This window comes from Ammospiza nelsoni, chromosome 8 (genome assembly GCF_027579445.1).
Source record: "Ammospiza nelsoni isolate bAmmNel1 chromosome 8, bAmmNel1.pri, whole genome shotgun sequence".
Classification (NCBI taxonomy): Eukaryota; Metazoa; Chordata; class Aves; order Passeriformes; family Passerellidae; genus Ammospiza; species Ammospiza nelsoni.
The window spans coordinates 26,326,302-26,352,900 of NC_080640.1; the positions used below are offsets into that span (position 1 = coordinate 26,326,302).

The 26,599-nt window shown below is 38.2% G+C and overlaps 1 protein-coding gene across 3 annotated transcripts in view; it reads right to left on the reverse strand.

Annotated features, from left to right (window-relative positions):
* Positions 1-26,599, reverse strand: part of OGDHL (oxoglutarate dehydrogenase L) — a 51,829-nt gene that overhangs the window by 11,232 nt on the left and 13,998 nt on the right. For all 3 annotated transcript variants that reach the window (XM_059477289.1, XM_059477288.1, XM_059477290.1), the window contains exons 4-17: positions 24,492-24,594; positions 21,129-21,244; positions 19,242-19,396; positions 16,560-16,706; positions 15,879-15,969; positions 15,165-15,344; positions 14,659-14,787; positions 14,111-14,290; positions 13,689-13,841; positions 12,237-12,339; positions 11,498-11,626; positions 9,360-9,510; positions 7,180-7,307; positions 853-1,031 (exon numbers count right to left, since the gene is read on the reverse strand). In XM_059477289.1, the coding sequence (XP_059333272.1) occupies positions 853-1,031; positions 7,180-7,307; positions 9,360-9,510; positions 11,498-11,626; positions 12,237-12,339; positions 13,689-13,841; positions 14,111-14,290; positions 14,659-14,787; positions 15,165-15,344; positions 15,879-15,969; positions 16,560-16,706; positions 19,242-19,396; positions 21,129-21,244; positions 24,492-24,594 (1,944 nt within the window). The remainder of the gene's footprint in view (positions 1-852; positions 1,032-7,179; positions 7,308-9,359; positions 9,511-11,497; positions 11,627-12,236; positions 12,340-13,688; positions 13,842-14,110; positions 14,291-14,658; positions 14,788-15,164; positions 15,345-15,878; positions 15,970-16,559; positions 16,707-19,241; positions 19,397-21,128; positions 21,245-24,491; positions 24,595-26,599) is intronic.

A 26,599-nucleotide genomic window follows, 5' to 3' on the forward strand; every position in this document is an offset into this window, starting at 1 on the left:
CGAAATTGTTTGTGAGAATAGAAATGACACAGTTTGTGGTGAAAAGGTCTAAAGCATTTATACAGATGGAGATTGCCACTGTGGCACATACTATGCTTTTTTAAATAGAAAACTAGAAACATACATGCAACAATTCATGAAGGCTAATGTATTTGAAAAGGAGAAAATTAACCTTGCCTGACATGATGCTCATGTAAACTTAAAAAGAATTTAAAATATTTGAAGAACAATTCTGCTGCTGATATGAACTTCATGTAGCTTTATACACAGGGTGTGCCCACACCCTTTCCCTCTAAGACATTGCCTAGTTCCTCCTACTAGCCCCCAAAGAAGAGAGTCAACAGCTAGTAGAAACATCTTCCTTTCCAGAAAGATGAAGATTTTTTTATTATATCAAAATTGACCAAGGTCAATGATTTTTGAAGACATTTTAAAGTTGTTTTATATAATTTCATAGCAAAAGAATTTAGTGCAGAATTTATACTTCATGCAAAATAAAATCAAGCAGGCACTCTTAAGACATGATTTTTTTCCTATTGTACACTGAGAATACAGCTTTCTGAGGAAAGAAGGCAGTGTCTAAGGGAAAGTTACCAAAGAAGAGAGAAAAAAAAGGAAAAAAAATGGGGGAAGTGGTACATGCCACTAACAAGGACACAAAGCTAAGAGCTCAGAAATACTTCTCAGGGTTTTCTGGTTTTCACCAGTCAATCTATCTGAATTCTTCTCATAACACTGAGGCAGCCCCACATGCCTAACAGTGCCTTCCTCCCCTGGGATCCCCATCCCCCTTTGTCTTTTCCAGCTGCAGAGAGGGCAGTGCAGCCAGCCCTCCCCTGGGCACATGCTCACCATTCCTTCCATGCCGTGCGGCAGGAGCAGGACGATCCCGTTGTGCCGAACCCACTTGGCCTGGCCGGAGCTGATGAACTGGTCGATGATGCACTGAGCCGTGTTGTGGAAGTCCCCAAACTGCGCCTCCCAGCACACCAGCGCGTTGGGACTCGCCATAGCGAAGCCAAGCTCAAAACCTGACAAGCAAACAGGCGGGAGAAATAGAAAATCAACAGATTTCCTGAAAATTCTGTTCATTCCTCGCTAAAAATATAACAAACCCAAAATTACAGCATGAAACGGATTTTTGGGGCCCCATTCTAAATAATGCAGTTTTCAACAGGAGCTTCTCCAAGCCTGACTTCAAACCTTCAAGCTTTTCCTCAAACACTTCAATGTCATAGGAGTTTTTAAAGAAATTAAACCCTCTCCCTCCTCTCCAACTTTAATATGTTTCCCTAAAAGCTCACTACTATCTTCTCCTCTAAAAATGCACCTACAGCCCAGTTAAAGACTTATTTATTAATTTCAATATTTCCATACATTATCATCTGCATTTGAGAGGGGGAAAGAAAGACAAAGAAAATTACTGGTAACATCAATTTTCATTCTACAGACATGATCCTGGTCTTCAGATCTTCCAAAAATTTGAATATAACAGCTGCATGGCAAACATATCTGGGACTTGGATAAAAAGTCCTTTCTGAGGCGGGGCCTCAGAACCTTTAGGTTTCTGCTTCAGTGTTAAAGTATTTGATCTCTGTTTGTATTTTCCTTTGACCCTTTGATATAGCAGAGCCTGGAGTGCTGAATGAATACCTGTACTCAGATTCTTCACCTATAGTTTGGAGTGATTATAATCAAAAAAGTTAAAGCTCTCAGTAAAAAGCAGAGCTATATATCAGTGCTCTGGGTGTAGAGGTTCTGAGTGAGGCAAAACTGACTCAATACACACAGAGAATAAATATGTAATTAATAGATACCTTTCATGTTGAAGCTCTACACAGAGTATAATGATCTGATTGCAAATACAGAACTCCAATATGGGAGTACTCTTATTGAAGCTTACCCCAGTAGATCAACTAACTTTTGGGTCTTCATAGTCTACTCCTTGGTAATTCCAACCCAGTTTTTCATTTACCACCCCTATGGCAAGAAATCTTTGAGTCACTTGGCTTTTAGACTACTGATCTCTGAACAGTCCATCCATGACCCCAGCAGATGCTCATGGTCCCACCAAAAGGCAACTGATACCTTAGAGGCCAAAAAAAGACTGCAAAGTCAGACAGACTACCCTTCGTCTGTGAGTGCCCATGATGGGTATTTACCAAAGAGAATTACTTTTTCTGGCCTTGCCTTTGGCCTGACTGCCTGAACAGCCTTTCCTTCAGCCTTTCCTCCATCTCTGGCCTCCTTGTTTGTGTAATTCCGTGGTTCTTAACACAATGAAAACAAGGGGAAAATTTACACAACTCCGTCAATCATATTCCCAAAGGTATCTGAAAAATAGATTTCCCTAGATAGGCTTGAATCCCATTCTAATTTTACACAAGCATTAAGAGACCATTTCTACTGATTGGGTGACATGGTTGAGAAAATATGCAATATGTTCAAGACTTATTTGTGCATATGCTGCTCTCTGTAAGGGTGGGGTAATCTTGCTTTTAGAGAAGCACAAACTGAGCTCTTGACCACTCAAGAGTTATCAATAATCAAACAGTGCTTTTCAAAGAGTATGGAGCTCAGTGCATACTTAAAATTTGGTCACAGTATACATAATTCTACTTCATGTATGAAAGATCACCTCTAATATTCACATGGAAAAAGGAGTATAATTTCTCATTTTCTATCTTGTTGACAACTTCACACTAATCTCTGCAGGGTAAAAATGTTCTAGGTGAAGCTGCATCAAACAATGTGATCTTAACACAGATACCATTTGCAAGCTTTCTGACAGCTATAAAATTGTCTAGGAAAAATTATCCAAATGTAATCTATACATTCTGATTAATATTTTGAGAAAAATGTTGCTGAGACTACTATTTCATGGCACATGTGTCTGTGGTATACACATTTTTGGTAAACCAGAACTCAATTTTCCACCAGGGAAATGACAATGAGAGTTACTAAATTAAAACTATTCCAATCATGATTGTAGCAGTGGAACAGCTTTAACTCTTGATAGACTTAGAAGTCTGTGAAGAATTACTACTACTAACTTCATGGGGAGAAAACTGCTTAAAGAACAAGATCTAAACTGCTAACTAAAAAAAGAAAGTCCTGGCAGAGAGCGATCTAGACAGAGGAAGGTAAACAGCCCAAGAGAGGGTGAAGTGTTCTCTTGAAAGGGAATTGTTTGGGCACCAGAGTCAAGATCAGGGAACATGACCTGAAGTAGAAACTCTCCACTGTTCTAGAGATGGGACATGAACTGCAGAGGAGCAAGTTCCTACTCAGGTCCCTCATAAGAACTGAGCATTTTTTTGAAATCCTGCGCAAATATTGTGGGTTTAAAGGATTAACTCTTACACAGCTAAAAACAGAGAACAGGTTGAAGCTGTGAGGAAATCCAAATCCAGGCAATGAAATAACTTCCAAAGAATGTCAGGTAAGGAATCTGCACACCCAAAGGGTGCTGGAGAGCAACCATTCAGCTCTAAACAGCAGGCAGCTGCTCAGGGCTCAGAGCACACCAGGGCACAGGGAACCAGGAACCAGCACAGCAGTTTGGAAAACTTCTGCACTGAGGAGACAGAGGGAAGAAAAATACACAGCACTTGATTAAGGCTGCAAAGCTAATGTTTCAATTGCTGGAGTTCATTATGGTCCCTAGATGACAGACCTAGCAGAAATGCTTGCTTCTATTAGTCCAGTGCCTGCTGTGCTCCCTCACTGTTCTTTTGCCACTCTGGCACAGACAGAAGTGTTGCCAAGCCAAGTGGCAGCTTACACAGCATACTGTGCTATGTTTTTCCCTACAGCACTTTCATGATTGTCAAGAATAGCTAGTTTTCAATTAATGTAAGTAAGGCTACAGCCATAACTTAATTCAATATGATTTTAAAGTGACTTAGGGCATGAATGTTAACTAATGGTTAAAAGGGATTATCAGTACAAGGATTTTATGCCAGAATGAAGAAAGGTTCAAAGACAGACTTTTGCTATCTTTAACAGAAATTCTAAGCACAGGAATATGCATCCTTTCACAGACCCAAAGAGAGCTCAGGACAAAGTGAAGTTAGTACCCATCTGGTGGCTGACTCTATTGAACAGGCAGACTGATGCCTTCTCAGAACTCCATGCAGATGCCATTGATTACTAAAGTCTGTCCTAGTTACTAACAGGATTTCTGACAGGTATTTGTATTTGCTACCCCTCACTTTAAAAATACATTGTTCTGACTGAACAGTAATACAACATATTCCACCCTAGGTGTGTACTGCAAAAAAAAAAAATTACATTAATACCTGTCTTCTTCCTTTCATCTTTTGCTTAAAATTTGACTTTTTCCCTTGAAAAAACTGTACTTCAAGTCTCATGGTTCAGGAATTTCCTGAACTACACACAATTCCAAGTCTACCTTGCCTTGAAAGGTCCCAGTATGGAATGCCCCAGCCCAAGATCTCTCAAAGGCAGTATTGAATCTGACAAAGACCCCCACCTCTTGGATAGAGACTCAACACTACACAAGTCATTCTGAGGGCTGTAAAGAAAGACAGGAAATCCTTTCAAGTCTTAAAAATTTGTTGAAGAGCTAGAATAGAGCATCTGTAATTTACTTTTGTTTTTCTCCTCTATCCTAATCAGCAAAAAAGTTCAGACAAACATCTTTTGCTTAAATGACTTCTCACAGCCATCACTTAAACTTCCATATTCAGTTTCAGTACAAGGCAGAAATAAGCAAGGCAAGTGGATGCACAACTAAATTATCATAATCTGGGTATAACTAAAAATAGTAGACATAGGATGTCAAACAAAATTATCAGAGGTTGTTAAATACTCTAAATTATCAGATTGTTAAGTACTCTGATTTTATGCCCAGCTTACACCCACTCCACAGTTTCCTGTAGGCAAAACATAAGCAGTTGTCTGAACTACAACTGACTTTGTTTTCTTTCTAAGTGAAATGAGTCTTGCCAGAGTATCATTTTAATGGAGCAGTGGCTCCCCAGGTGTTCCTAAATACCTCGACTATAACTTGGTGCTAAACTCACAGCTCTGAGCAGATACCAGCTCTTGGCTTATATACCTGCCAAGGAAATAATCTGTAGTTATATCATGCTGGGCTGTTTAATCCATTTTTTATTTAGCTCTCTCTCACAGAAACTAAGGAAATACCTAAAATGCTTCTGAGATGCTGCATGTTAACACAGTCATAAATAAATTCCTAACACTTTTTCACCATTTTTCCCCCTTTACATTATCTCACAACTCTCCTACAGCCACCAAACACTTCAGTGCACTAATTCTAAATGGCTTCTTTTAACAGAATTAGTTAGTGGAAACAGCAGTTAGAGAAAATAAAGTGTTCAGGGGTTTTGGTTCTCCTGAAGAACCAATTCCAGGAACTGCAAGCCTTTGCTTATTCTTCCATTATTAAAAAGGAGACCCAGTGATGTTACCAGCCAAATAAATATAAATTCCGATAGCTCTTCTTTGACTCAGAGCCTTAACTAGAAGAGACATGTTCATACACTGCTGCTTATCCCAAAAATGTCTCTCTATGGAGGCAATACACAAGAGTAAACATGTTGGGAAAGGCCAATAAATAAAAGCCAGCAAGAGAGAGAAAACTTCATTTTAAAATCACTTCAACATAGAACATGGCATTTTTAGTTTTAAAAAACCCAACCCAACAAACACACAAAAAGTCACATCACTTATCAACAATTTGTACAAATTTAATCTCCTTTACTGTTAGAAAGTATCTCAGACAGAAGGGATTTAAAGTTCTTGAAAATTAAAAGCATCAATATTATTAGTTTTGGAGAACTTGTCATCTCATCTGGTGAAGCAGAAGTGCACAGAAATGGTATTCTTGTTTTTAGCATACAAACAAAACCCCATTTTACCCTACTGCTTGTATTCAATGAATTTTATTAAATCAACTTCCACCCATCTTTTGCTGGGTAAGGTGGAAGGACAATAGTGAGCAGGATGAGATTGAGAAAAAGAAAGAAAGAGAGCCCACTTGGTTAGTTCTGTAAAGAATGCAATTGGGACAGAATTGCCTTCACACCATATCAACACTAGGCTTCCTTTGAGGTGTTACTTTTTAAACAAAATCAGATTTCAACCATATCCAGACATTTGTCACTTCTTTTGGAATATAAAAAAAACCAAATCCAGAAACCTATGACCCACTTACCCACAAGTTTTGCAGCAACACTGTAAACAGGCTCAAAATAAGAAACCCCAGAACACACGGAGAAACAACAGGAAATTGGAAACAATCATTCTCTGAAATTAAGTTCTTGAATTTTATCTATGCCAATTATTTTTCTCCCGTTTATACAAATCCTTGCTTGGCTTGCACTCTCCTATTTTGAGTTCACCATTACATGTATACAATACAAAAAATGTGATTCTGTTCACACCATTTCTGCCACAGAGCTAGCAAAAATACCTAAAAAATCTGATCTTCAGCCCCTGCTCCAACTGTACAGCTTTATACCACTTGAATTTTAATATTATTAGCAATGTGCAATATGTAGCATTGCAAAAATGACTAAGTAACCAAATATTTCTGAACTTTGAAACAAGCAGCTATCAACTACCACCTTTATCTACTACAATGTTTCAAGTTCTTCCTTCACACAATATTTTATTATCCATAGAATCAGTAACACTTTTGATAAATTATTAGATGTATTTGTTTTGTGCTCCAAATTCCTCTTGCCACCCTCATCATGTCAGAGTAAGGTTATCCATTCTCTGTGGCTGAAGGTAAAATAATTCACTATGATTAATGCTATCACTAAAAAGAATTTGTTTTCTTGAAATAGCACATTCAGAATAGCAGTTCAGATAAGGCCAGGATGGATTTTTTTTATATGTCTATGACAAAGTGTCTCTGGTTTTCTTGTCAGTTCCTCTTAAGAAAGCATCAGGTGCACATTCCAGCACTGCCAAGATCAACAATAGCAGATGGATGCTTTTAAATGAATCCCAAAACTGTAAAATGTGGGGATGCTTGTTTAAGGGATGGCAGAACCTGAGAGGAAGAGCTTTGATACCTGTTTCATACATAACCATTTCACAGCTTTTTTCCCCCCATTCTTGTCCTTGCTGAGCTCTGCTTGCTGCCCAGCAGCCCTAGCAAAGCCCAGGCAGATGGAGACGTACCCAGGACCCCGTACTCGGAGAGGGAGCTGTTGCACACGGTGTAGGGGGCCTGCTGCTCCCACAGGTGGTTCATGGGAACACAAATTCTCTTGTCAACATCTTGATCATGAAGCACATGGTGACGGTGGCTGCAAAGAGATGTTGGAAGAGATTTATTAGCCAAGAATCATTCTGGGCTTTAACAGAGCTTTTTTCAAAGCTAAGGCAGCAAAATTGTGGTCTGGAAAGCAAGCAAGCACCGTGGTCATCTCTGCTACACACAACATCCTGGTCTGGTTGAAGCCATGGGAAATGCAATCACATGTCTAAATACAATTGCTGCACTGTAAAGATTTTTACTGACTGACTTTTTACTGACTTTTACTGACTTACTGACTACTGAGGCTTCTCAAGTACTCAGAGAAACTGAAAATACCTCATCGCTAGTAAAACTGGGAGGAAGACAAAAGGATGGGGAAGTTGTTGCTATAAAATAGAATTATTAAAGAAATTCAAAGGAACAAAATTGTTATTAAAAACATTTCCTTGTGCCTTCCTCACAAATTCGAATATTTTCCTTGAAATAATTGTTGTTTGTCTTTGGAAAAAAAAAGTGATCTTCAGGAACTTGAAGGAGTTGTATCCTCTTTCCTGCTATTTCCACTCACATGCACCATTTACTGTTCTCCAGAACACCATTAATCAGCATTAGAATAGGGCACCAAGGAATACTACCAAAAAAGAGATGACTGAAGTAATTACTGCAATCCATTAACTCTCTGAGCAGACTGAGTGAATCACAGCAATATGTCCAGCTTTACAACCACTAACATCAGGCCAGTTATTGTACTGCTAACAATACTGCGTGCTGTAGAGCTGCCAACACTGAAGTCTGAATCTTTTTGCACTTCCCTTTGCTATAATGAATACTAGCAAAAGAGCTCTCAAATGTATCTAGAACTCAACAATGAAGAGCCAGAAAAAGACTGAACCCTTCAAGAGCAGCACAGGGATGGAAGTAGAGAATAAAGGGGAAATTCACACACCAGGCAGCTGTTTGGCAGAAATCATTTTTGCCACTGTAATTTTGATTTTATCATTAAGCCAATGACAGAAGACCTAGCTGTTAAGCTTCTTGAATACAAAGCTTTGTGTTTCCCTAGCAAAAGGTGATTAAGATGAGCATAGATGGCCAGCCAGAAATATACAGACATACAATCTGCACACCTACAATTGTCAGATTTACTGACAACCCCCTTCCCTCCTTCCTCAACAGTTATCAACAAGAAAAGAAAGGGTCTGGTGCTTCTGTCAGCAGCTTTATCTAGCTTCTACCTATTGATAGTGTTGAGGACTGAAACAGGAAGAAAAGAACCCATCACATGGAATATTGAAAAAAAGAACTATTTTCTAGACATCACTTTAGAAGCTCCAAAATAGTGAAAGCACCCCATCGTGTTGTTTTATTATCGCAGCACAGTACATTCAGTTCTTCCCAAATTCTAGCCAATGATATACCAGAGAAGGCAGGCACCAAAATTTATTTCTCGCTTCTACAAGCATTCACAATGCAGCACAGTGCAGCATTTACCCCAGGAATTGGCATTACTTCAATGGTTTCAATTAAATACATCATTAACATTTTACTCTACAGAGAATCAGGTAAGGCAGCAAACTGTACATATTTTACCAAGTGATGAGATCCTGCCTTCATATAGTCCCACAGGCATTAAAAGTCTCAGTACAAATTTCACTTTAAAAGCCTCACCAACTGGCAACATGTTTGTGTACAGGGTACATGTGCTCCAAGCAGCCACCACTGGAATTTAAGAGACTCAGGATCTGCTGCAGCAAGTATCCTCTCTTACTTCCCAGCAATTAGATGGAATGCAACTGCATTTCTTGTTAGAAAGCAGAGGGAAAGATACCATTTCTGCTTTTCAGCAAGAGAAGGTAGAAAGTGTCTAAAAATGCTTGTTCTGGCTTAAATATTATACTTTAAAATGCTGCTTACAGCTATACAAGAAATTTGATTATTATTGACTGCAAGAACCTATAGCATTCAGATTAATGCTGAAGAAAGAGCCCCAACCTCCCCCTCCCTGCAGAAGACCATATTTTTTAAACAAATGCTAAGCTGTTTCTTTAAGTGTGGGACTTCAAGAGTTTTAACACCATTTAACAGCTATCTCAGCACTAACCTGAAAGTACCTCTCTCCACATCCTGGCCACTCAGTCGGACGTGGATCCCCTCTTTGAGGACGGAGCCAAAAGCCATGTACTCTGCCAAGGCCCAGTCAACAAGCCTGTTCTCCGTCATCTCTGCGCGCGCTTTCAAAATCCGAGAGAGTCCTGCATGGGAACAAAGATCAGGAATGACTGGATCTATTTCAGAGAGATTCTCTCTTCACATTGCATTCACCATTCTCCTTCCTCATTGCCTAGACTAAGCACAGATACCAAATCAGGTCTACAAACTTTTCTAGAACTGAACTGCTGGCAAAATAAAACAACTTGCCTCCCGAGCAAACAGCTGTGTAATGTTCATACCCTCTGTTTGAAGAAGTAACGTTGACTGTGTCAGAAACTACTGAGGACAACTAAAAAGACCCATGGTGAATTTCTTCTTTCTCAAGATTTATTTTCACATCCCTAAGATCAAGTACTGTTTTATAATGGACTGAAAATAGCAACTTGGTTTCTGAATTTTTGTCTTCCTTCCTTTCCTCATTTTTGGCATTTGTCTTATTGCACTTCCGGAGATGTTATACAGTGAAACAGGCTGGACTGATCAACACTATGAATATCATACAAATAGAAAAACTGCAGCAGGTGCCAATGGATTTTCAGCTGGCAACCAATGGCTGACTTTTCAGGGAAGATTTTATAACCTCAGGAGCCAAAACACAAGTTACAACACTGTCACTTTCAAAGGGAACAAAACTTGACAGCTACACACAGGTGCTTCCAGCTTTGAGGCCACAAGTCACCTGTATTCACTGGCAATTGACAGCATCTTATTTTCATATCTGCACTAATGATTATAGTAAGCTGTCCCATATGTTATTTTCCCATATTGCTCTTTCCTTACTTTCCACAATTTTACAGAAAAACACCTCTCGTTCTTTCCACATAAAACTCTCTTTGAAATTGCTTCATTTTAAGTTAAAAAAAATCTTGACAGTTTTCCCTTTAGAATATACTAAACATTTGATTAAAAAAAAATCTTCCCTTTTTTTTTGCAAGACTGTATGATAATAAGCATTTTCATTCGAGTGAAAGGACAAAGTACATAAAATCTCTGTTTCTCTTCCATTCTGTTTCTCCACAAATTCTCTCTCACAGCCTTTTAAACTGCATAAAGAACCTAGCATACCATAATTGTTTTGAACCATAAATCTACCTTATATACTGGCAACTGTTCCCTAGTGTCAATGGTTAATCAACTTACTAACAAGAGACCAATTTACCTTTTAAATAGAATGTCTAATACTAAATTCTATTGGGCAACTACAGTTTTTAATTTATCAGTGTCACAACGAAGTGCACAAATGTGTAGAAGAGTTAAATTTATCCATTAATTGTATCTGCTCAATAAGCCTGTAATTAATAACTGGGAATGCCTAACCATCATTACTTGTGTATAATTTCCCAAAGGAACAGAAACACACAGAATATTTACAGAAGACAAACTTTATTCTTTGATGGATAACTCCAGAGAGGATTAGCTTTCTCTGTTTAAAGATTTTAAGGAGAAAAAAATCTCTTTATTCCTTATCCTTAGTATGTATACTGTAAGTCAACAAAAGCAAAAAGATTCCTAAACAAAGGCTCTCCATGCTTCTCCATGGAATGAGCAGGTTACTGTTCCCAATAGTTGCTAGATTTCAACCTGCCCATAAAATAAAACGATCTCAGAACTCTGACACAGTGTTGGGACTCCCCAGTGACACAGGCACTTACTGTAATAGATGCCAAAGAGAGGACTGAATCTTTTCAGAACAAAAGCTAAGACTTTTGGGAAAAAAAGCGAGGACTTGAAGAATGAAAGAAGTTATTAACTTAAGGTTGCAAAGAGACTTCTACCTCCCTCAGAGGAAAATCTATTTTAATGAGGTATGAAACAGAAGTAGTGTGATACTGAAAGAATATTTTGCTGAGAACAAGCAGCAGGAACGTAAATGTCACATTCTCCTCACCCATGGAGTGGAAGAGTCAAAGTAAAAAACGTCACAGGCATTTTCCTGTTTGAGAAATGGCCCAAGAATAACTTCTGTGCAGAAATACAAAACTGGAGCAGGACACCAAGCTAGGAGGAGACACAGAGCCTTCAGCTGACCTGAGTGTATTTTGAAGTCCTCCACTGGCACTGAGCTGGCGACGTTGCCGATGTGAGTGAGCAGCTCCTCCGAGATGCCCGTCGGGGGACAGGACATGCTCTTGGGCTCCCCGTCCGGGTTAAAGAAGCCTGCAAGGGCAACGATGGGGACATGCTCAGGGACTGCTTAGGAGATATGGACATTACCTATTACTTATTCAACAACTCAAGTGGCATGCTAAGCAGCAGACTAAGCCTAGCTCTTCCCCTTTTGCTGGGAACCAATAATTTTGATTGTCTGCGTGACAACAGAAGCTGACCTTACAGGCACACAATGATCTATTTTGTTTCTGCTTTCACTCCCTGTGAAGTCCAGCTATGTGGGCAGAGGCTGCCAATAAAAGGCATATGGCACCTCAATCCCTCAAATAAAAATAAATAAATTAATAACTAACATGAGACATACTCCTTCTTCCTGACAGCCCAGACAGTTAACAGTACAGGCAAACCACTTCTCTGCTAAACTGGAAAATGGCTTTTTCAAAGTCACAGCTTACTATGCACATTTTTTAACAAAAGCATTTATTTCAAGTTGATCTGACAGAATGCTATATTTACTATTAACAGGGGCAAATCAAAGGTCGCATATTCCATTTTAAAGGAATGTTGTCTGATAAAATCTATTTAAATCCTAGATTTTGGACTCAAAATAAAAGCACATTTGGGTAACACTACAATAAGTGAAAGGACAACTGCTTACCAGGCCAAGGTGAATCCAGCCAGTGCTTGATATGAAGGATCTTCTTATCCTTAGATCTAGTATATGCTTCTTCACATATTTTGTCATACTTTGCAATTTCTTCCTGTAGAACAAAAAGGTTTTAAAATGGATAAATATAACACCCTCATATCTTACAGATGACACCTCTCATTCAGCATGACAATACCAGCTATTTAACTCCATGAGAAAATTTAGTTACAATAATACAAAGAAATAAAATTAATTTTATCTAGCATCAAACTGCCTTCTAGAAACATGCTTACACACATCACTCTAAATAAATCATTTCATTGGACAGGTGTTACAGAGGAGTGTACCAAGAGCTGAAGCTGCAAGCATTGCTCTTGAATGAGACAACAAATGAAATACTAAATATAATTTACAGTCATACTTCTAAGATCAAAATCATCCAGCTCTCATACTCCTGGCTATGAAAGTCACTAAAGTTTGGAAAAGAAGTTTCCAAAAACTTAGTCTGTCTGGGACAGTCTAGCAAAGAACCTGCTGGCCACACCTCTCAAGGGCAACAGAGAATGCCATATTCCACAGAGGCAGAACACCTCTGCCATACCTGTGTTTCAACCCAGAATCACACTGAAGTTATTAGCTAATCTTTAAAGGAATTAACAGCAATGTTGAGCTCAGTCTGTGCAGCCAAACATCCATCCAGGATCCTAGATCCAGTCACCAAACTCCATGGTGCCTCTACTGGCATGCTCTTTCAATAAATGATTCAGGAAAGCTACTTCTGCATGAGCTGTGATGCTTCTTACAGAATGCAACTACACAAACTGCTTATTTTCTTGATCTGCAATATCACATCACTACACCTTCTCAGAAGGTCCTTGAATGTTTCAAGGCTCTTCAAAAGGTTTCATCTGCACTCTAAACTTCCATTCTCAAAAAAAAATTAAGGGAAAGACCTAACCAGTTTAATAGATACCAGACTCTACACTTCACCGTTCTGGAATACTTCAAATGATCTCTGAACTTGGTTGAATTCTTGCAAGAAAACTAAAAGGTTAAATTGATTCTATTTCATCATTGCTGAACACAAGCCTGCCAAGGGTCTCAATATTAAGCTATCAACAGGAGTGTTCAAATACTGTCTTGTTGCTGAATCAAGGTTCTAGAGATAAAGAACAGCTGACAAATGCTTCCATTTTCCAGTGTTCTCATTTAATCACCTTCTCCCCTCAGAACTGAAGCAATTTTTTGTGAGCAATATATTTTAATTACTTCAGAATACTTCCAGTCCTTTAGTTCCAACAATAGTATTTTATACAAAAATCCAAGCCAAATTGAATCATAAATTGACAAAGGGTAAAGACATATCACAGTAAGGAAGTTTTCAAGCAGGCAGCATACAGTGACTGTTGGAACTTTCTCCTTACAACTCCTTAGATTCCCTCTAACTCTGCTGGCATGTACCTCAAACTCCTGCAGTGTCACAGTCCCATCTGCAATCAGTTTGTCAGCATATTTCTTCAGGACTGGCACCTGCTTATGGATCTGCTTGTACATCAGAGGCTGGGTGAACATGGGCTCATCCATTTCATTGTGCCCTCTTCTACGGTAACAAACCTACAAAGGGAAAGATTGCTTCTGTTGATAAGGAAAAATGTAAAATGGAATATTTCCATTTCATCATTTTACAGAGATTTTGAGAGGTTTATTGTACAAAAAACATTCATGGCTTTTTGTTGGCCTGTTTGTTCCTTGGTTTTTTTAAATGAGGAAACTAAAGGCCTTTAAAATCAAATATGTTTCTTGACTGGACCTTCTAAGGCACAAAAAAAAATAAAGAGTAGTACAAAATGCACAGAAAGAAAAGTAAAGAAACCAAGACTTACCAAGTCAACAACCACATCCTTGTTGAAGGTGTTTCTCCACTCTGCAGCTACGCTGCACACGTACATTACTGCCTCAGGATCATCAGCATTCACATGGAAAATGGGAGCATTGACCACGCGAGCAACGTCCGTGGGGTACGGAGAGGAACGGGCCATGCGGGGGTCTGTGGTGAAGCCAATCTAAAAATTCCAGACACCTCCATTAAAATAATTTGGCCACCTCCCTCTACTCTGTTTTGAAATTTGCATTTAATAGCCATTCACACAGCAACAGCATCAGCTTTTCATTTTGGCTAGCTAGTTTCTTTTTGCTCCCTTAAAAACCAAAGCAAGCCTAATCCAATAAAGTACTACAAATTGAATGGAATATACACAGGTGATAAAATATTATCCACTCAAGAGCTGCTAGATACTAGGATCATTTTCAGAAACATCTCAACCATTCTAATATCCAGAGGGGGAGAGGAACCCAGTTAACAAACAATAAAAAGAGATAGATGGGCAAATATTCAGCAGAGAAGGTGATTGCAAAAGGCTGTACTTGTTACCTGGTTGTTGACCACAACGTGGATAGTGCCATTTGTGGTGTAGGATGGGAGGTCACTGAGATGAAATGTCTCATAAACCACTCCTTGTCCTGCAAAGGCAGCATCCCCGTGTAATAATATGGACATAACCTAAGAGGGAGAATTGTACACACATACCACACATATATTAGAAAGGAAAACTGCAATTTCAGCTTTTCAGCAAGATTTCTTGGCTCCATATTTTTGTAGTGTTTATAAAGTAAAACAGCAATTTTATAATAAACCATAAATTTCTCAGCATTCTGCTGCCTTTTCTCAGTTTGCAAAGGAAATGAAGCTTTAAGCCTACCTCCCAAAGTTACCCTTGAGGTCTCATGTCAGGAACCTTACCTAGTTCAGCAGGTGATATAGCCCTTTTGAAGGAGGAAAAGTGGAAGATTCAGTGATATGAAACTACCGGCAAACTATTTTTATTGGCATTACCATGAGAACTACTATTACAAGTTACTATATTAAACAATCTTTACCTTTTTCCCTGCTGTATCTCCTCGATAAAACTGTTCAGCTTTTGTTTTGCCTTGCACAACAGGATCAACTGCTTCCAAGTGAGAAGGGTTAGCCATGAGGGACAGAGTGATTTTCTTGTTTGTTTTTCGGTTGATCCTCTCATGGTACATTCCCAGGTGGTATTTTACATCCCCAGATCCCTAAAAAGAAAGACATAATCACAATTCAGGAATGTCATTCAGACCTGCTCCATCTGATTCACTAGGCCTAAAATTTGTGCTTCAGCCTGAAAACTGCATCTGGTTACCTGAACATCAGTGTTCACCATGGGTTTGAAACCATAATTTTAAACTGAAACACTGTTCCTATTCTATTATCTTACTGTTGTCATCAAATGTTAGATAAATACTTACAGCATATTAATACATTCATATAAAACAAAGAGATGCTTAGAGGTTATGAATTCTGTCAAATGGAACTTATTTATCTACAGTCACTCCTGAGAGACCTTCTGCATGTTAGAAGTATTATAAATTTTTATTATTAAATTAATATTAATATTATAATTATTATTTTTTAATTTGTTAAGGAATTTCACCAAATCATGTTCCTCAAACTAGCAAAGAAGGCATTGCAGCTGATAATGCTGTTTTCATAGTAACCGTGACCAAAAGAACTGAAAACCATCATGAATGTTGACCTCTCCATACAGATCTAATGAAAAAGCATCTTACCTCATCAGCTGCTTCAAGTTTGGGATCAAACTGACAGAAGATCTGCTCCAGCTCTTTTCTGATTACATTAGCCAACACATTCAGCCGACCTCTAAGAAAATTCCAAACACAGTTATGACTCAAACATGGTGCTAACAGAGTCAACAGCATAAAACTTACACCATCTGCAAACCACCCTGTCAGAAATATGCAAATGTTCTCTTCAAACTTTTGAGCCTGAAACCCTTGATTCAACCCTTCTTCCCATTACAAAGTTTGTCCAATGCATTCCCTCAGATATTTTAGAACATCTTGTTATCCAAGCGAATTTTGTAGCTATCTAGCAGTCTTCAAATAATCCCATTATAAATTAGTTAAGGCAGACTGCAAAAGTAAGTTCCAAACTACCTCACAAGCTTTCCCAGTTCTAGAGACTCTATGCAATGGCAGAGATACCATGGCTGCTGCCACATTTGCTTGCAGCTTCAAAGTACACTGAGCAGAGTTTCTCTATCATTTACTTTTGAAGCCTGTAGCCTCTTAGTGACAGGCATTTGCTACAGCTCTCTGTTCCCATTACTTGTTATGACTGACTCTTCCTACCTCAGCTTCTCTAATATCAACTTTTAATTAAATTTCTAGAACCCAAAACTGGTCCCAACACAGTAAGCCCACTTTTTGAGGTGTTTCCACTAGCATTACCTATGAGGCATTCCCATTATAACATATTCAATTCCCATTTCACTGGATTTATCAATGATGGTCTTAAGTGCAGGAATCATTACTTCACATCCTTCCAAACCAAATCTCTTTTCAGACGACCACTTGCGAGCCAGGAAATCTTCAAATCTTTGCCAAAAAGAAACAAAAAACAAGAAAATTATTTTCACTAAGGTAATGTAGCAAATAAAATTGTTTACCATCTTACAGCAAATAAAGCTACATAAAATTGTTTAAAATATCCGTGAATACAAGTTATACACCTCTGGAATTCAGTCACACATGGGGAGGGAAACACAGGAGTGAATGCAGTCTTCTTTCTCCCCCATCTGAAAACTGTTTACTAGGACTTTGAAACAATTAAAGGTCCCTACCTCAGAAAAAATTCACTTCCCAAGTTAAACTCTGTTCTCATGTACACAAATCTGACCACTGAGAAGGCAGAGTGACAGAAAAGAAGTCTCTTCCATGAATTGAAAAAAATAGAGAACCCGTATTTTCTAATACTTGTAACAAAACCAGAGTAGAAAACACACCTATTTCATAGGTCTCATTCAACAGCAAGGCTCCTCAGACTGTGTGATGTAACACTTAGGAATGGGCCAAGAAGCAGGACACTGGTATCCCTGCCTCAGTTTCAGCAACAGAATGATGTCTATCCCTGACAGCTCTAAGCTCTTTCATTCCTTAATGCATTTGGGCCAGAGGCAATATGAGTGGTTAAAAAGTACCTTTTAACAAACACTGAAAGGATTATACATTGTAAAGCTTGGAGATAGGAAAGGCAAAGAAAATACATCTTCATGAAAGCAACTGTATTGGTTACATCATCTGTGCAATGCCTCGCCTCACATCGTTGCCATAATCCATTAATACTCAGCTTATTCCTCACTTGGAATCCTGACATTTCCCTCTTTAGACTGAAGTCCTAAAGGTAGTGATATGAATTGTTGCCAGAATCTCTCCTAGCTCACCCATCAATACCTTATAATCAACCCAGCCATCTAAGAACAAGCCAGACCCTCAGCTGACCATTCTGCCAGGATTCCTGAGTGAAGTCTGGGGGGCTATGCCAGTTTGCATACAAAGGGAAAGCAGGGTGCCATGTGAAGGTCCCACAGGGCAAAGGAAAGCAGTGCACACACTGATTCCTTCCTCTTTGCAGCAGCAAGCTCAGCCAGTACTGGACAAGCAGCAAGTTCATTACTTGAGGCAAAGTGCCACTAAGTGTGCAGAGCTACAGAATTTCTTAGTTACACTTTGCCTGTCCCCCACATGCCACTGGGGGTCACAGAGCCCCAGCCTCTGCATGCATTCAGCACCCAGTGAGGAAAACATCTGGTGAAAACTGGCTGCTCTTATGAGGGATTCATCTGGAAATGCTTGGCCCTGCCCAGATCAGGCTCCACACCAGGGTCTAACATGTTTCCTAATGCATTACAAAGTAGCTCAGAAATATACAATGAGTATTTTACATAGGAGGAGTTTAAAATGACCATTTCTTCAACAACCTATCAGTGAAAACCACAAGGTTAAAATCCGACTTTAAAATTCAGTTTCAAGTACCTGAACTCTCTAGTTCTTGGAAGGATCATTTTTAAAAACAGTCTTGAGCAAAAAAATGAAAACCTGCTTTACAAAGCCACAAATCTCAAGAGGACAACCAGTTTTCCACAAAAACAGACTTTTTTTCCTAGGTAATTTTCAAACAATAAAATGAAAAGCACTCTAAAGATAGCTTGATAGGAATTTTTGTAAAACCTTTTTCTTCCCTGTTCAGCAGACAGTTAATTTGGCAGATGAACTGCCAAGGATGCCAAGATGAACATTAGGCTCCTTCATGCCACTAGAAACCCCAGATCTTTCCACAGCTTAGGCAGGAATAAAAGCACAAATTCTTGTCTTAGGATAAATGGAGATGGTTCATACTGAGCACCTGTTAAACAAACTTACTCAAGTATAATACTCACTTGAACAGGAAGTGTAATTTTTATTTCTGTTTAAATGAAACTTTTAATGAGACATTATAACACTGGCAAACAAAACACCCGGCAAAAGTATTTTACAACACCTCCAATGAGCACTTCATTTTTAGATGTTTGAACATAGAATCTTAACCAAAAAGTGTGCCTTTACAGATCTCTGACTCTTGTGTTTAACAAAGGACATACACACTGTTTCAGATTGTAGGGACTGAAATAAATCTTATGTCTGAGAAGTCTTGTTCCAGGGGTAAGAGGATAATTCATTCTCTGGGATCACAGTATTTCCACAGAGATAGCCACAATGGGAGCAGTCAATAAGCTATTTCCAAATGTGCTTTTTTTATTGTAGATACTAAAACTGCTGCTGCCAGGTCATGTAACAACAGCACAACACATTTTGGCACATCTCAAAATGATAAGGGCAGAAAGGACTTGAAATCACACACCAACATTGTCCTGACACTTATTTTCTTTAACACAAATGTATATTACTAGTGTGTTGAAGCGACTTTTTCCTAGTTTACCTCCTGAAGCCAATGAAAACATTGCCAGGCACAGCACAAAATGCATTTTAAGATAACAGGATACTAAGTCACAACACAGACTCTGTTCCCCCCACATGAGCAGCTCCCAGGCAGCAGGCACAGAGCAGAGCCCAGCCCAGCCCAGCCCAGGGTACCTCATGGAGCGCACCAGCCTTGCCAGCAAAGTCCTCTTATCATCGTTGCTGAACTTCATAACTCCCGGCGTCTCAAACTTCTGCCGGATCCACTGGCACTGCTCCACATCGTTGATGAACATAAACTCCAGGCCAATGTGCTGGCAGTAGGTATGCTAGCAAGGGAAAACACCAACAGACAAGCTTTAGGAGCCAGTGGGCCACAAAGAAACAAATATATTTTTAAATTATATCCTCTGTTACTCTCCTGAAAGCTACCTTGTCTTCCTGTTTCACAACATCTCCCCCTAAGTAATTCTACAAATGAATAAATTGTTTTACTGAATCTAGTTTTTTATCACAAAGTTTTCTCTACAAAATAACATTTCAAAATTTTTAAACTGGAAGATTCCCATCTTATGCTACACTCAAAGTAGGCCAACATACCTGCATTACACTAACTGGCACATTTCACCTAACTCAGTGCTTTTCTTACAGACATAGTAGATTCTTATTTAGATGCACTAGCACAGATTTCAAGTAATTTATCAAAATTTGTGTACTTTATCACATCTTTTGTAAATGTAACCTTAAATGTAACCTTAAACCAAGAAATAAAGACAGTGAGAAGACAGCTATGAAATCTACTGCAAATTATCTGATAACTGTCAAGTTTCAGAAACCTGCAAATGTGAAAAAAGATCCAAGCAGCTGAGAGCAGAGAAAGGACAGGGAGAAATTAAAAAACTCAGCAGTAATCTTATCTCCTTGTACATTTTTTATATTTTAATTTTCTTACTTTAAAAAGAGTATTCCATTAGAAAAAATATTTCCAAAATATAAGTCAACAGAAGTAAGACCTACTGTGAGTTTGAGACAAAACTACTCTCAACATAGTATGTGCTCTCTACTGCCTTTAAGGAGTTGAATGTTAACCTCTATTCAAAAAAAAAAAAAAAAATCCAAAGCTCTAGAGACAAGAGGAAAGAAGAGGGTTATGGTTTCTTAACACAAATCAGTTCCTTAGGGCTTCTATATTTTGCAGTTGATTTTGTCCTTTTATTTGCACATTACAATTTTAAGAATTATTGCCACACAGATAAGCTAGAAGTGCAAAAACAAACAAAAAAACCCCAACCAAATATAGAGCTCAAATGCACAACAAAGATAATGTGGTTTAACAATTTACCATGCCTCAGCTAAGCCAACATAAAAGTCAAGCAACTGGGAATATCCAACAATGACTCACTCGGCAGCCTACAAATTCATTGCCATTCCTATTTGCTGCTTTGCTATTTGGAGTTCACCTCTAATTATATTTATTCCTTCAAATTAGTTTTTCTTTGAATTATTCCAGCTTTGATGGCTTCCTGTGGCATAAACCATGTCACCTGTCAGATAATGAAACTCTAGAAAAAAGACTGGGGATGGAAAACAAGGACCATCACAGCCTACAAGCCACAGCTGGGCTTTCATCAATTTGCTACTCAGCCTCCATATTTTTCCTCAAGTAAAGGATCTGAAAGCAACCCCTGAATGTCCTGAACACTGTGTGCACAGGTGTTTTATCTGTGTTAAAACACTTCAAAGACAATTTCTAAAGGCTCTTTTCCTTTTAAACAATATCAGTTCTTTCCAGAATGAGGGCTGGCATTAATATTCTACCATATTCACCTCTTTTCTACTCATCCTTAATCTGTGTATTTCCAATATCCAGCTAATTGCACCAGTGGTGCTGCGACCTCTACAAACAGTACAAAGGTTATTTTTAATGTTGTTGGAATCCTTTACATGCTCTGTTAGTAACTGGCAAACAATAAGGGGTTTTGTGACTGACACCTGGAAAAAGTTCCCTTTGGTCTGAATGAAAGCATTGCAAATGAAAACATGAAATCTCGTCCCACTGACCTCCAGGCGCTTGATGATCTCTCGCAGGGACAGACTGTTCTCATTTCCTCCTATGAAGGTGGTTGTTGGCAGCTGAAAGACTTTGTCCAAATCTGATTCGTGCAAACCATAAAACCCTACAACAGGTACATTATTGATTTGCAAAGCAGAACAGGAGACAAAAAGGAAACCAGCATTGTTTTTCAAGCCATGGCAATTATATTTAATAAAGCGGTATTAAGAAAAAAGGTACCAGATTAAAAAATTGAAAGTGTGAATATTCTGAAGGCATCCATTAGTAAAATGGACTTTAAAAAGAGAACTTGAATTAAATAGTCATTACTTGATTCTTTCTTAAATGCTCAAATGAAACAGCTGGAATTAGAATCCTTCTAGCCTTTTTTATATTTTACCATATTAAGACACACATCATCAGTTTTCCACACTACTACTTACAGCTCACTGTTTAATAAAATAACTGACTCTATCATGGGCAATAAACACAAAAAGAAACCCTTCTCACCAACAGAATCATCTGGTTGGAAGCATTTTACATTAATAGACAGACTAAAAGAATGCACAACAGGTTCAATAAAATGTTGTACAAGCACTCTGGAGAACTTTCAAGGTATTTCTATACAATCTCTCTTTTTAGGGAAATTAGTTTGAAATAGCCATGTAATGACCTGTACAGCTCTAGTTCCCAGGCAGTGACCCCATATAAAATACACAGATTTCTAGACCCCCACCATCTAAACCTTGTTTAACCACATTGATACATCTTGTTTTGGACACATCTAAACTTGTTCTGGCTGAGAATATTATTTAAGAAAATATTTAACCTAACTATTATGCAGTTTCAAAAGCCAAAACACTCAACAGACAAGACTGAAAGACTGGTATCAATGCAAGTTAAAGGCCTTGTATAATACAAGTTTAACTTAGACCTGTTAAATGAGGGAAGGAAAAATAGTTCCTTATAATTGTAAGCAGCAAAAAGTACAACACTTACAATACACATCACCCACAGTTATAGAACCTTATATATCCATTAAAACTACATATGTTCCTACACATGTGAAAATATTTGAAGGATTAAAACACCTTCTCCATTTTTAATTTCGAACACTTTATCTTGGTTCCAGATAAGCTGTAGACATCCACTTTAGCAGTGATAAAACAGCATGCACATAACATTTAAGCGCTTTATTGATTTAAGAGTTAAGTGACTTTTCTGAAGATAAAAGCAAAGCAGCAAATTAAAGATGAAATAATGACAGCATGTAAGAGTTGAAGACAGGCCATAGGATTGCATTGCTACCACTTTTACTATAAAGCACTGTTAGTAAATAACACATTTTTGCTTTAAAAATAATACACTTTAAAATGTTAATTTTGTTTTTAATAAAAATTTCAATAATATATTAAAATTTCAGCCCTGGAATGGCCAAAAAAGGCATAGGTACCATTACTTCTCCTTTTTGGTATTGTAACAAGTTTGTTCCCAGCAGGAGGTTAGAGTGACACAGGGGATGACAGGGCCTTTAGTGTCATTTGAAACAAAGCAGTGCATTTACTTCTTCACTTTTGCTGACTTTCCCTCAGACTTCAAAGGCTCTTGATGCCCTCTCATGCATAAAGCAGAACACGTACAGGAGTGATTTGGGCACACACAGAACATCTGTGCTTTGTACCACAGCACCACATATTTACTGAAGCATCACCTCGTGTTTAAAGAGATACACCCTCACTGAAATCCTAAAATCAATTCCATACTGTGACTCATGCACTAAGTACATCTGTAACTACCTGCATTTTCAGAAGCAACTCTCAGAAGAAATTTCCTACCACAAGGTTTCTCAATAAGAAATCAGAAGATGGGACAAAGAAAATGCACAGAAAACTAAAATATTAAAATATTTCCTGTCCTGACAAAGACCTTTCATAAGTTTCCTGCCTGGAACACTAAGGATAGGATTTGAGAGCTTCCCCTATTTTAGCTTGCCAAGACTGGATTAGAAATTTTGTTTCTCCTCAGAAACTGAAATCTCCTCAGTTACACTCTCAAACACGTCCCCCCATCTCATTCAGAGGTCTGGAATATTTTTCCTATGGGCATGAGGGCTTCAGTGAATGCCTTTTGATCAGTCACAACAACCTGTACTAAATTATCTGTAGAGTGTAAAGAAATGTGTACTGACATGCTAGTAGTCACCCATGCTCCAAATTAATTATATTTGCTCAATAAATGTGTCATGTGTATTTTCTAGTTGGTAATTTTCTTTAATTAAAGCTGAAAAACTTCAGAGAGAAGACCCAATTTGTGTAAGCACCCCTCTAGTCTTAGGTATCCACTTCCTTTATACAATCAGAACTCCTTCTTTCCCTACACCAGAAATAGAAAACAGAGTAGCAAAGAGTAGATATGCTTATAGTAAAATTAGGCAGGGAGTGTTTTATTTACTTCCTGCACTATGTCTGATCGAAAAAGCTTCCCTACACATCAAAGAAAAATTGATCCAGTGTCTTCATCAAGTAGAAAACCACATTTTAAACTAACCAGGTAGATTGAAGAGCAGAGAAAAATCAATCAGGTGTTTTTTTAATTCAAATAGAGAGAGGCAAAGAAATTGATCGGTGCCAATTTCTCAGACACAAGTCCTCCTAACAATGAGAACAACCTATGCAAAAGCAGACCCTAGTGTACCCTCTTTTAGCAGTAAACTGAAGTTTCTAATAAAAGATATAATCACCCTTGGCTTATATCCACAGGAATGCTTTCCACATTTTCTTCTGTTAATTTTAAAGAGACTTCTTCAAGATTTACACAAGGAATAAGTATTAGACATTAGATTCCAAATTTGGTATGAAATTTACCCTAAGTTCCTCTGTCCAGTGCTTTCTTTATTGCTTGGTTTCCCTATTGACTACCCTTCAGATGTCACCAGTTCAAACAAGTAGGAACTGTAATGCTATAAGAATAATTAAGATTATCAGAATGTATTGATTAGTATTCATTTCTGGTGTGGTTCAAAAATAAATATTTAGGGGGTTATAGAGCATTTATAACAATCATTCATCAGTAGATGATTTCACAGGAACCTCACCTGTGATCTCAGAGTAGAAACTCCTTCATCCTGAAATTTTAGCCTCCTTATAGATGCTCAAAGGCTCTATGTCATGATATCAAGCAAGCAGAAAAGAATCCCTGAAATGTGGCATCCCTGCCCATTGAGGGGAGTTGGAACTAGGTGATCTTTAAGGTCTCTTCCAACCCAAGCCTTTCTATGAATCTGTGCAATGTCTATGAAATCCCCTCAGTGCAGGGATACACAAATGAGCATTTCAATGAGAAGGCACACAGAAGGCACACAGCTTACACACCGAGTTTATCAATTGTGGTGATAAGGTCAGATGGAATAAAGGAATCCAAATCTGCATCCAGAATTCCAAGGGGATCTAGCTGAGCCACATGATGGCCACGGATCTGAAAAAGGAGCAAAGCAGAGCAAAATGAAATCACACTAAAAGTCAGACAAAATGAAAAAGTTAGTAATATCTCTCCATAATATCAGCCATTAAGCTGAACAAGCAAACTGCTAATGTGATGACAGGGTTACATACTCTCTAGTTTTCCCATAAGAACAGAAAATAAGCATTAAATCACTGATTACATATATACCTCTATCAAAAATTACACATTACAACATAATGTTTATTATGTTGTCTGACACACAATTTAACTGGGATTACACTGGAGTTTTAGTGAAGAAGGCTACTAGAGAGTACACTTTCAGTCTCTGGGTAAAATTAAGTAACTATGATGAGCCTAATAGATCTTATCATTTGCCAATTCAGTTATTTTGTATTTTTGCCTAAATCCTCCTTTCTGCACCTGCATTATATTAAATTACAGAATTGCTGACTTAAACAGATTGGTGCTGAAGTAGTTTCTATTGGCAGTGAAGGAATCACTCTTCCTTAGCTCTGCTCCAAATCAGATAGCATCTGGCAGCACCTATTTTCATTGATGAAATTTCAGAAATTTGATCTGATAGAATTGATATTCAAGACACTGAAGAACACAAATGAGTGAGGAATTTAGCCAGCTCTCAATGATCAGTGTGACTGGTGCTAATGCATGCCACAAATTGCTATAAACCAGTGAATTATCATATAATATTGCTACAGAAGAAATAACTAATTGATCCAAGAGAGTCACAAATATAAAACCATTTTTAATATGCCTCTTATGTGTGACTCTCATATACCAAATGAACTCATTAAAAGCTTTGTATAGAGGAATATATTAATAATTTCTCCTAATAATTTCTCTTTTTAACAACAAATTTGCATCCCTTAGGTAGAATTTCATTAACACTACTAGTATCCTAATTGTCCCTGAAAAAACCCAAAATTATAAATTGCAACATTAACAGTGAAGTGCATCACACTGTAATAGAATATGATTAAAGTGTGGTTCATCAAGAAGGGTGTAAAAACACTGTTCAATTATTGTATATTTGCAGGAGAGTTTATAACAAAATGGTTTCCAGTCATAAGAAACCAGAAATATGGCATCTTTTTTTGGAACTACCAGCCCTGTAATCTCAGCCTGACTTCTGTGATTCTTTGCATCTCATGAATCACCAGTAATGAAACTCTGACAGGCCAAATGATGCCCACAGCAACATCAGTTCCATCTGACTGTTTACAGCAGCACTAAGTTTATCTGACTGGAACAAAGCAAACAATTCTATCTCAAACATATCTCAAACAATTCTATCTCAACAGGAAAGAATTCACCTGCCTAAGTTACACCTGCTCTTCAGTATTCATAGGAAAAGGAAGATCAGCAGGAATGCCAAAACACAGAAAGGCAGAGCAGTAAATGCTGTGCCATATTATTCCAGGAGCAGTCTGGTCTTTCACTAAAAGACAGTATTTCCCTCAATATCAAGGCATTTTAGTAAGTCCTACTACTTTCACTGAATACAAAAAACAGTAGCATCAGTAGCAGCAAAAATCAGAGATCAACCTGGTGAAAATACATACATAGAAAATTTCCATTGGTTGCCATATGGTTAAATGCAAGTAGAGAGTACCAGAAGCTAGACCTTGATTTCTCTGACCTCACTTTTGTAAGCACACACATCCCACTGAAACTCCTTTTCTCAGTGTGCCCAGTGCTCTCTGTTAGAACAGGCAATAGATTAACTGCCTTCTCAAAGTCCAGCTCAACAGACCACAAAGCAGTTTAACACAAAGCCATAAAACACTGACAGGTTTGAGAAATGAAAATTCTGCATCCTTCTCCATTTCATTTCATTATCAGGCAAAGGAAGGTCACAAATTATCATACCCCTTCAGCACTGAATTTAGAGGGTACTAAATACCTTTTAAAAAGCAGACAGTTGCCTTAGGCAATCCTCTGTGACTGTTTGTTGCAGACACATGGGTGCCTGCCATTTGTACAGACATTTCTGTTCCAT